This window comes from Neovison vison, chromosome 3 (assembly GCF_020171115.1).
Source record: "Neovison vison isolate M4711 chromosome 3, ASM_NN_V1, whole genome shotgun sequence".
NCBI classification, from domain to species: domain Eukaryota; kingdom Metazoa; phylum Chordata; class Mammalia; order Carnivora; family Mustelidae; genus Neogale; species Neogale vison.
Genome location: NC_058093.1, coordinates 222294674 through 222306983, shown reverse-complemented (window position 1 = coordinate 222306983; position 12310 = coordinate 222294674). Strand labels below are relative to the sequence as shown.

General features: G+C 45.6%; 1 protein-coding gene across 1 annotated transcript in view; it reads left to right on the top strand.

The window, feature by feature from the left end:
* Window positions 1-12310, top strand: part of MYO18B (myosin XVIIIB) — a 237265-nt gene that overhangs the window by 69432 nt on the left and 155523 nt on the right. The window contains exon 20 of the mRNA XM_044244039.1: window positions 1487-1596. Within this exon, the coding sequence (XP_044099974.1) occupies window positions 1487-1596 (110 nt within the window). The remainder of the gene's footprint in view (window positions 1-1486; window positions 1597-12310) is intronic.

Sequence of the window (12310 nt, the reverse complement as noted above, 5' to 3'; positions counted from 1 at the left end):
CTTGATCATGCTTCTCTTTCTGCCCTAATTGTTCAGGTCCCAGGTTGCTGACGGGCAACTTGATGAGTTAGTAAGAGACTAACATAGAAGAGTTGCCCAGATGTGGGAAAGCCTCAGTGCGTGTTAGTGTCTTATACACACCTGTCACTGGATTCAATCCTTATGGTGACCCTGTGACCAGATCCTGTTATTCGCACCTGATATGAGTGAAGAACTTGAACCTCAATGAGCTGAGGTCATTCATGGCGGGTCAGAGGGCTTGTAAGAGCAGAAATGGGATGGGAGCCCGGATCAGTCTGACCCAAATGGGCAGGCTTGTGACCTCCCAGTCCCTGTCTCTGAGTGGTCAGTCTCCTGGGAACCTGGCCTGAGGTTTCTTCCCCCAGGAAGGCTTCCTGGATTCACCACACATACCCACCACCATCATTCTGCCTCATGGTTCATGCATTTGGGCTTCTTGCGAAGTCTCAAAGTGGGGTCAGATTTTGCCAGACCTTCTGTACCATCTCCCATCTGGCCAGTGAAGGGGTCTTTTTGAGGCCCCCTTGTATCCAGGACCAAGTCCAAACCTTGAGGCCTGGAATTTGACTTCATGTTTCTTTGAGATTGGGTCCCTGCTCATCTTTGACTTTATTGTTGGCTACTCTCTACTGGATTACTGTCCGGGTCTGAATCATAGCCAGGGGAGTTACTATCCATACCTCTTTGGACTAGGTGACTTGAACTCTCTGGGCCTTCATTTGCACATCTATAAAATGGGTCCAATAATGGAGGCCCCTCAGTGTCTATAATGCAAGGAAGTTGTTAATCTAGCGTCTGGTGCACAGAAGTGTTCACTAAATGTTGTTTTTTGCTATGACCAAGGAGACAGCCTTGGTTTCCCCTCTCTGGCCCCCTCTGTCTTCCACACCCAATCCTGTGGCAAAGCTCTTACGGCTCCTTCAGAGGCCTGCTCTAATGTCACCTCTCGGGAGCTTTCCAGAAGGGTGCACTTGTCCATCCTACATACTAGATTTAAAACAAACAGACAAAAAAACCTTTGAAAATACCCAATGCAGCCTATCCATGTAGCCTGTGGGGTGGTCATAAATGGTGGACAAAAAAAATTGTTCCCATTGTCAAGGAAGTTTTCAGCAAAGCCGATCTGGCATCTTCCCTGCAATGGTCCAAGGAGACTTTTGACATTGGCACACAGTGTGACCCTCCAGGGGCAGACAAGAGTGCTGCTTTTTCAAGTGTTCAGTGGAGCATTTTATAGGGTTTGGGTACTGGGGAACACATTTGTAAAATGGTGATTGAACCCAATCTGTTAAGTTGACAAGTGGGGAAAATGGGGCCCCAAGAAGTGAGTCTACTCAGCAAGTTCACTGACAGGCTGGGAGCAGGGCAGGGGCTGCCTGCGAGTCCAGGACCCGGGCTGGTCTTCTCACTTGGACTCCTGTTCTTCTGCTTGCTCTGGCCCCGCCCCCACCTCCCCTCCCACCAGGCTACGCTGACCACGTGGGGCTCCCTCAGTTCCGCCGGCGATTCCAGGTGCTGGACCCTGTCCTCATGAAGAAGCTCATGTTGGCCTCCGAGGGAATAGACGAGAGGAAGGTATGTGGGACAAGAGGGGGTGCGGGGCCCTGGGTGCTTCTGTTCCAGAGGGATTGCCCCGGAGGGGCATCTGGACCAGCAGGGATCAGAGACCCGGGCCCTGGGGGCAAAAGTGAGGGCAGAATGAGGTTTGTCTCAGGCCCCTGCTCCAGACTGCACCCCCCCCCCCCGCACTGTAACTTAGGGATGGCCTCCTGAAGCCCTGCGTGAGGAAGTGTGGGAGGACACTATTAAGGCCACGAGAATAGTGCATGCACACTAGAAGGTCCCCAAGCCAGATGAAAAGCCACACTTTCCAAAAAGAGTTCCACTCAGCACCAGAACCCCAGGGTAGTCTGTGAAAAGAGAACTTCACAGTCCCCAGTGTTCAGGAAGTACTTCACACCAGAGCCCCCCCATCTTAGAGAATCATCATGAATGTTGCCTCAGGACTTTTGCACTAGCTCTTCCTTCTCTCCGGAGCACTCTTGGCTGGTGCCATCTTGCTATTCAGATGCTGGCTCAGAGCTCCTCACATCATCCTGTTCTAATGTGCATGTAGCCCTTTCCTCTGAAATTGTGTTCATTTCTTATATGCTTTCTGGCTTAGGGCAAGGGCTCAATAAATTGTCCATTGAATGAATGAATGAATGAATGAACGAATGAATGAATACAAATGCATCACTTTATATTTCTGCCCCCATGTGTTTCCTTTCTCCAACTCCACCATAAACTCCCATGGCTAGGACCTTGTCTTTATGCTAGTGTCAAGCCATCGATAGATATTTTTGCTAGGAATGACCACTGGTCGGTTGATGATCACAGAGCCTTTTAGAATTTGCAAAACCTGCCTCCTCCTGACAGCCCTGCAAACCAAGAGCCATTATGTCCCTCTTCCAGATGAGAAAATGGAACCTGAGGGAGATGAATTACCTCTCCCGAGGCCACACAGCCAAGCATTTGTGGGTTTTGTCTGTGAACCCATATTTGTAGCTTCCGGGGGCACAGCTGAGAGAGCAGGGTTCCAGAGTCAAACAGGGCCGCCATTCGCTCCCGACTGGGGCTGTGTGAACGTAATCGAGGATGGCATCTTTCTGTCTCAGTCTCCTCCTCTGTAAAGTGGGCAAGACAATAATGCCTCCCTGTAGAGAGTGTTTTTTTTTTTTTAACAGTTTATTTATTTGACAGGCAGAAATCACAAGTAGGCAGAGAGGCAGGCACCGGGGGGGGGGCAGGCTCCCCGATGAGCAGAGAGCCTGATGTGGGGCTCGATCCCAGGACCCTGGGATCATGACCTGAGCTGAAGGCAGAGGCTTTAACCCACTGAGCCACCCAGGTGCCCATGTAGAGAGTGTTTTGAGGATTACAAGCAGGGGTGGAGTTCATGGGCTCGGCACGGGGCTCAGTGTACATGAGCTGTCATCTTCATCATGAACATCAGTACTGGATCGGGACCTTCTTGCAAGACCAGAGGGATGGCAACTGAGCCACAACCCCACTGAGACTCCACCTGCAGGGGAGTGTGCTGCCCCCATGTGTCTGAGATCATCAGCACTGGAACACTCAGTCGGAGGGTCACGAGGCAAGAAGAGTAAATGGAGTCCCAATTCTTAGGTCCTTTATGGCTTTTTGCTGCAGTAGAGACCAGGGCACAGGTCCCTTTCTGCCGACAAGGCAGGGTCTTCTATATAGCCCTCCTAACTCACCATAGGGAGGGGACATCAGACCCGACTGGTGTGGTGCAGGGAAATCCCCTCCCTTGGTGGCAGCCCCTTTAGAAAGTCCTGAAGCTGCCGGGCTTGGATGCCACCAGCCAGTCTGTACCAATCTTCATGTGGGGTTCCTTGTCCTTGGTCACCCCCCACTTGATCTGTGTCCCAAGCATCTGGAATGGAGCCATGGAAAAGGTCTTAGGCTCTTCTGCAGTCAAAACCAGCCCCGATGTGGGGTGTGGGGGAGTTTTCTGCGGGGGCAATAGGTAGAGCATATGGTAGCATGCTATTCTGGACGACTCAGCGGTCCTCTGTTGTAGCCAAACCGAAACCACCTCCATACGCATGCTGGAGGGCCTCAGAATATGGAAAATTACAAGCGGAATGGACTTGGCTGGGAGTTTTCACTTCTTCTCATTCTCTTTTTATTTGCTCACAAATTTCATTTGCTACAGCATAGAATTTTGGTAGCAACAAAAGGAAACACCACCCTGCCTCTTATGAAAAAGCTGATAAATATTCATTTGCCAGGCAACGTGATACACCATGAATTATACATGAACACGTGCTTGGGTGGGCAAACTGTCAGCTTCTGTGTGCAAAGCAGTTAAGACCTCAGGATTTCAGAAGACAAGTTTGACAGTGAGGAAAGGTCAATATGGTCATCAGACACTAGATGGCAGCAGAGAGAATTCATTGGCAGGGTGTGAAAGGGGCCCTGATGAGGTCCCCTGTGGGTCTAATACGTGGCACCCCCATGGGACTCTTTCCTAACAATGGCCACTCATTTGGTGGGCACCTGCTGGATTCTTTGTGTCCCTTGAACAAAAAGAGCACATGCCTTGTACCATGTATGCGCAAACCCTCATCGCAACACAGGCACGAGGTGAAAAAATTTCAGATGCTTTGCCTGAAATAGACCTCAAAAGATAGAGTCTTCCCACTCTGGGAATTATCCCTATTTTGCAGCAGAGGCAACTGAGGCCATCACTGCCTACCCGGTACTGATGGAGCTGGGATTTGAACCCAGGCTTTCAGATTCTGCACGCAAGGCTTTCTTTCTTTTTTTCTTTATTTTGACTGTTGTAGCCCAGTACACACGGCATCAAATTTATCATTGTAGCCGTTTTTAAGTGTCCGGTTCAGTGGGATTGAGCACATTCGTTTCATTGTGCAAGCATCACCACCGTCCATCTCCAGCACCTCTGTTGTCTCCTAAAATTGAAGCTCTGCCCCCATGAAACACGGACTCCTCATTCTCCTCCAGCCCCTGGCAGCTGCCATTCGGTTTTCTGTCTCTATGCAATTAATAGCTCTACCTCGTATAAGTAGAATCGCACAGTACTTGTCCTTTTGTGATTGGCTGATTGCACTTTGTAGAATTCCCATAGATTCATCCATATCTTAGCAGGTGTCAGAACCTCCTTCCTTTTAAAGATGAGTAGTATTCTGTTGTGTGTATCTATGGAGGATTTTCCTTATCCATCTGTCAATGGACCCTTGAGTCACTTCTGCCTTTTGGCCATTGTAAAAAATGCTGCTAAGAACATGGGTGTACAGATAGCTCTCGGACACTCTGCTTTCATTTCTTCTGGGGTATATGCCCAGACATGGGATTTCTGGGTCATATGGTAATCCCGTGTTTAATTTTTTGAGAAAATGCCACACTGTTTTCCACAGCGGCTGCCCCTTTTTCCATTCCCACCAACAGCGCACGTGGGTTCCAATTTCTCCACACACTTGCCAGCACTAGTTGTTTTCTATTGTTTTGGTTTTTGTTTTGATGGGAGCCATCCGAAGGCGGGTGAAGTGGCATCCCACTGTGGTTTTTATTTGTATTTCCTCGGTGATCCGTGAGGTGGAGCATCTTTTTGTGTTCACATAAGACTTTTGAATGGGAGCCCTTTAAGGATAGGCAGGGGGTCTAGTGAATTTCTATATAAAATATGCCATCCGTAATATGTTAATTTAAAATCATTACCCTTGATTCCGTTCAGCTTTCACCAAGTGTCTGCTTTGCATTAGGCCCTGTGCTGGATGCCAGAAATACTGGGATGGACAGAACATGGTCTCATTGGGTGAGGGAAAGACTCAGACAGGCTCTTTCTATGCAGAGCAATGGCTTTGGGGAACACCACTAAAATGTTTGCAGTCAGGGTGGGGGGTTATTCAGGGAAGACTCCTCAGAGGAGGTGATGATTGAGCTGAGCCCTATGGGACAATTTGGAGGGATTAGGTAAGAGAAAGAGTGAAGACAACCCATACTGTGTATGGTATGTGCAAAGGTCCAGTGGTGAGGTTGCATGGCTTGTTTAGTATGGCTGGAGCATAAAGGATGCCATGCATCAAGAAGAGAGGGGCCAGACTATGGATCCTTGTTGGCAGGACAAGAGAATCTGGCCTTTATCTGCTGGTCAGTGATGGTTAGCTGAGAAGATATTGGTAAGGATATGGCCTAGAAATCTGATCTTCATTATTTGAACTGGCTTAAGCAAAATGATGAAGGAAGTTCTGTCCACTCTGACCTTCTGTGGTCTGGTCTAGGGAACAGTATCCTCACTCCGATCTCCAGATGTTTAGGCTGTCCCTGTCCCATCCAGACACCCAGGCACATGCTCGGTTCTCCAAAATGATCCTGTCCCCCCATCTGATCACCTTAGGTCTCATTCCTCTCCCCTAGGATATCCTGTCTAGCTAAGATTATGCAGCCGCCTGCACTGAAGCCCACCCAGAATGACCACAAATGGTGAAATCTCAGGCAGATCACTCAAGGGGTTCTGTTAGCTCACCCTGGCCATGTCCCAGATTCTGGTCTTTTTGATCTCTCTGCTGCTCAGGCAGAACTTGCCCAGTCTCCTCGATCGATGTGAGGAAACCCCAGGGCCTGCCCTCTTCTCCTTAGAGTGCTGAAGTGTTGATTGATTTTAACCAACAAAATCTGTCCCTGCAGGCGTGATCTGAAGAACACAATTAAGGGATGTCATCTATCTTCTTGATGACAGCCACTCTTGTTCCATTTCAGACCTTTGCGGACACCCCCAATTTCCTCTGAATTTGTCTGAGCCCCTCTCTGCTGGGGAGGGACCCCTAGGAGCCCAGGGCTAGGAGGGGGAGCTGCCCACTGAGCATTGCTGAACCATTATTCAGGTGTTCCCAAGGCCTTAGCCCCTGCAATGTATTCACTGTCTTCCTCAAGTTGGGGATTTCTGTTTTAATAATTGTACACATTTTCCATTAATTTTTTAAGATTTTGTTTATTTATTTGAGAGAGAGAGAGAAAGAGGGAGAGAGAGCACAAGTGAGCTGAGGGACAGAGGGAGAAGCAGGCTCTGCTCTGAGCAGGAAGTCCAATGTAGGGGTTGATCCTGAGACTCTGGGATCATGACCTGAGCTGAAGGTAGATGCTTAACCAACTGAGTGATCCATGTACTCCTCCATTCAGTGTTAACCAACCCAATTGTGTAAGTGTGTATGTGTGTGTTCACACAGCATTCTAAAGACAGTTATGAGCATATGCAGTTAAATAATAGAGACATAGTGCCACCTTTATGGGTTGATTTGATCATTTTCAGTGGTTGAAAGCATGCAGTTTAGAATCAGACAGACATGTACTCAAATCCTTGTTTATGCCATCTCTCCATTCATCCTTACCCCTTTTATATCTGATAGCTGTATAACACGGACAACACTCCTAGGGCATAACAAAGTGCCTGGCACCTAGAAGGTACACAACAGATGGCAGCCATTGGGCCATGGTGACCACTAGGTCATGTTGTGTGTTTCAGGAAAGAGGCGCTGTGCCCCCACACCCAAATGGCTCCCCAAATGAGCATTTGATTCCACAGACACAGATTCTTGACACCATCCTACTTGCCAAGGTGTGATTTGGGGAAGGATTCCCATCCCTGGCTCCCCATTATTCTTGGAGTCTCTCATTGCCTTTCTGGCATGTCCAGGTTAATGTGAGAAGTCAGATCACATGCTTATTGGATGCATCCTTGTTGAATATTGGAGAGAAAACTCTTTGCAATATTCTAGGACACAACAGGGCTCTGTAAGTGGAGGCATGAGCTGGGCTTCTCCCACGTGGTTCAAGGACTCATAATCTGAGCCTGGGAGGGTGAAGGGGAAGGATATGTCATTACTCCACAGAGCCCAGGAGGACCTGGTAACCTCTGAACCTCTACCAGTTATTAGGACTTGCTGTAATGGATCATGAGCCAGGCATGAGTGAGAATTCTGCATTATGGTAGTTGCTGGGAGGTCTGTGTTAAGTCACACATTGAAGCCCATGAAGGGTTTCTACTGATTAATTATTTCGTTTGTTTCCTTGAGAGCTTAGGCCATCACTTTCCAGTTTCTTTGTATGTTTTGATTTTTTTTTTTTTTGGTTGAAGACTGGACATCTTAGATAATACATAATAGTATCTCCAGATTCTGATCTTTCCCCAATTATTTAGTAATGTACGTGGGCTAGATTTATGGAGTCTGCCTTCCCCACGGTATGAGGTTATTGATGTCTCTGCTTGGGTTTTTCATTCCTGTTTTTATTATAAATCCTGGATTCTCAGGGGCTGCCCCTTTGTCAGCAGAGTGTAATGGATGGCACAGGTTGTAATCAAACACTGTGAATCTGCGAGGCTTTCCCTGATACAGATGGAGCTATGTGTGGGTTGAGAACTGTAGTCAATGGTCAGACACTCACCGTTGTGCCACAGATTGGACTCTTTGGCCCTTTCACAGATTTTCTGTCTGTGTACATGACCTTGCCTTTAGATAGGGACGTGTTGATAGCTGGGGGTTCTTTCAGTCTCACCTGGGCCTGTGTGTAGCCTCAAGCCTGTGTGTGACCCTCCAGATGGCCAGGAACATGGGGGGGCTTGTCAAGGCCCATAGGGCTGTCCATTCCCCATGTGCCTTCACCAAGTTCATGGCTGGTCAATGTCCATTGCTTGCTCCAATCCAGATAACAATTTCAGGCTTGCTGTGCTATTGACCCTCTCCATTTCTTTGCTGCCAAGATCATTACTGTTTGTGACAATGATCCTGGGTGTGGAATTTTCCTGTTCTTAGCTCCATCTAAGTGAGCCCCCTCTGGCAACAAAGCCACTGGTTTTTACAGCTTGCCTCTCCCTGGGTGCATTACCATAGTGCAAGGGCTTGGTGGGGGACTGGGACAGCCCTGGTGGAGGTTGTTGCAATCTCCTGCTGTTCTTAACTGAGATTGAATAGCTGGGGTTTTGTTTTTGTTTTTTTGAACAAATGAGTCTCCATTTGTTGTATCCCCCTTGCTCAATTTCCAGAGTATTGAACTTGTTGCTTTCAAAAATTGTATCCATTTTTAAATTAATTTATTTTTCCCCCAATTTATTTATTTTCAGAAAAACAGTATTCATTATTTTTTCACCACACCCAGTGCTCCATGCAAGCTGTACCCTCTATAATACCCACCACCTGGTACCCCAACCTCCCACCCCCCCGCCACTTCAAACCCCTCAGACTGTTTTTCAGAGTCCATAGTCTCTCATGGTTCATCTCCCCTTCCAATTTACCCAAATTCCCTACTCCTCTCTAACGCCCCTTGTCCTCCATGCTATTGGTTATGCTCCACAAATGAGTGAAACCATATGATAATTGACTCTCTCTGCTTGACTGATTTCACTCAGCATAATCTCTTCCAGTCCCGTCCATGTTGCTACAAAAGTTGGATATTCGTCCTTTCTGATGGAGGCATAATACTCCACAGTGTATATGGACCACATCTTCCTTATCCATTCATCCGTTGAAGGGCATCTTGGTTCTTTCCAGAGTTTGGCGACTGTGGCCATTGCTGCTATAAACATTGGGGTACAGATGGCCCTTCTTTTCACGACATCTGTATCTTTGGGGTAAATACCCAGGAGTGCAATTGCAGGGTCGTAGGGAAGCTCTATTTTTAATTTCTTGAGGAATCTCCACACTGTTCTCCAAAGAGGCTGCACCAACTTGCATTCCCACCAACAGTGTAAGAGGGTTTCCCTTTCTCCACATCCTCTCCAACACATGTTGTTTCCTGTTTTGTTAATTTTGGCCATTCTAACTGGTGTAAGGTGATATCTCAATGTGGTTTTAATTTGAATCTCCCTGAGGGCTAATGATGATGAGCATTTTTTCATGTGTCTGATAGCCATTTGTATTTCTTGATTGGAGAAGTGTCTGTTCAATATACAGTGGAAAAAAGACAGTCTCTTCAATAAATGGTGCTGGGAAAACTGGACAGCTATATGTAGAAGAACGAAACTCGACCATTCTCTTACACCATACACAAAGATCAACTCAAAATGGATAAAAGACCTCAACGTGAGACAGGAATCCATCAGAATCTTAGAGGAGAACATAGGCAGTAATCTCTTCGATATCAGCCACAGCAACTTCTTTCAAGATATGTCTCCAAAGGCAAAGGAAACAAAAGCGAAAATAAACTTCTGGGACTTCATCAAAATCAAAAGCTTCTGCACAGCAAAGGAAACAGTCAAAAAAACAAAGAGGCAACCCACGGAATGGGAGAAGATATTTGCAAATGACAGTACAGACAAAAGGTTGATATCCAGGATCTATAATGAACTCCTCAAACTCAACCCACACGAAACAGACAAACACATCAAAAAATTAATTTATTTTTTAAATAAACATATACTGTATTTTTATCCCCAGGGCTACAGGTCTGTGAATCACCAGGTTTACACACTTCACAGCACTCATCATAGCACATACCCTCCCCAATGTCCATATCCCCACCCCCCTCTCCTGTCCCCCCTCCCACCCTGCAACCCTCAGTCTGTTTTTTGAGATTGAGTCTTTTATGGTTTGTCTCCTCCCAATCCTATCTTCTTCATTTTTTCTTTTCCTACCCCCCAACCCCCCACATTGCATCTCTACTTCCTCATATCAGGGAGATCATATGACAGTTGTCTTTCTCTGATTGACTTATTTTGCTAAGCATAATACCCTCTAGTTCCATCCATGTCGTTGCAAATGCAAGATTTCATTTCTTTTGATGCTGCATAGTATTCCATTGTGTATATATACCACATCTTCTTGATCCATTCATCTGTTGATGGACATCTAGGTTCTTTCCATAGTTTGGCTATTGTGGACATTGCTGCTATAAACATTTGGGTGCACTCGGAGCACCACCGTTTGTATCTTTAGGATATATACCCAGTAGTGCAATCGCTGGGTCATAGGGTAGCTCTATTTTCAGTTTTTTGAGTAACCTCCACACTGTTTTCCAGAGTGGTTGCACCAGCCTGCATTCCCACCAACAGTGTAGGAGGGTTCCCCTCTCTCTGCATCCTTGCCAGCATCTGTCATTTCTTGACTTGTTAATTTTAGCCATTCTGACTGGTACGAGGTGGTATCTCATTGTGGTTTTGATTTGTATTTTCCTGATGCCGAGTGATGTGGAGCATTTTTTTCATGTGTCTGTTAGGCATCTGGATATCTTCTTTGCAGAAATGTCTGTTCATGTCCTCTGCCCATTTCTTGATTGGATTATTTGTTCTTTGGGTGTTGAGTTTGCTAAGCTCTTTATAGATTTTGGATACTAGCCCTTTATCTGATATGCCATTTGCAAATATCTTCTCCCATTCTGTCAGTTGTCTTTTGGTTTTGTTAAATGTTTCCTTTGCTGTGCAAAAGCTTTTGATCTTGATGAAATCCCAATAGTTCATTTTTGCCCTTGCTTCTGTTGTCTTTGGTGATGTTCCTAGGAAGAAGTTGCTGCGGTTGAGGTAAAAGAGGTTGTTGCCTGTGTTCTCCTCAAGGATTTTGATGGATTCCTTTCTCACATTGAGGTCCTTCATCCATTTTGAGTATATTTTTGTGTGTGGTTTAAGGAAATAGGCCAATTTCATTTTTCTGCATGTGGCTGTCCAATTTTCCCAGCACCATTTTTTGAAGAGGTTGTCTTTTTTCCATTGGACGTTCCTCCCTGCTTTGTTGAAAAGATTAGTTGACCATAGAGTAGAGGGTCTATTTCTGGGATCTCTATTCTGTTCCATTGTTCTATGTGTCTGTTTTTGTGCCAGTACCATACTGTCTTGATGATGACAGCTTTGTAATAGAGCTTGAATTCTGGAATTGTGATGCCACCAACTTTGGCTTTCTTTTTCAATATTCCTTTGGCTATTCGAGGTCTTTTCTGGTTCCATATAAATTTTAGGATTGTTTGTTCTATTTCTTTAAAAAAAATGGATGGGATTTTGATAGGGATTGCATTAAATGTGTAGATTGCTTTAGGTAGAATAGACATTTTCACAATATTTGTTCTTTCAACCTATGAGCATGGAACATTTTTCCATTTCTTTGTGTCTTCCTCAATTTCTTTCATGAGTACTTTATAGTTTTCTGAGTATAGATTCTTTGCCTCTTTGGTTAGGTTTATTCCTAGGTATCTTATCATTTTGGGTGCAATTGTAAATGGGACTGACTCCTTAATTTTTCTCTCTTCTGTCTTGTTGTTAGTGTAAAGAAATGCAACTGATTTCTGTGCATTGACTTTATATCCTGACACTTAACTGAATTCCTATACAAGTTCTAGCAGTTTTGGAGTGGAGCCTTTTGGGTTTTCCACATATCGTATCATATCATCTGCAAAGAGTGATAGTTTGACTTCTTTGCTGATTTGGATGCCTTTAATTTCTTTTTGTTATCTGATTGCTGAGGCTAGGGCTTCTAGTACTATGTTGAACAGCAGTGGTGATAACGGACATCCTTGCCATATTCCTGACCTTAGCGGAAGAGCTTTCAGTTTTTCTCCATTGAGAATGATATTTGAAGTGTGTTTTTCATAGATGGCTTTGATAATATTGAGGTATGTGCCCTCTATCCCTACACTTTGAAGAATTTTAATCAGGAAGGGATGCTGCACTTTGTCAAATGCTTTTTCAGCATCTACTGAGAGTATCATATGGTTCTTATTCTTTCTTTTATTAATGTATTGTATCACATTGATTGATTTGTGGATGTTGAACCAACCTTGC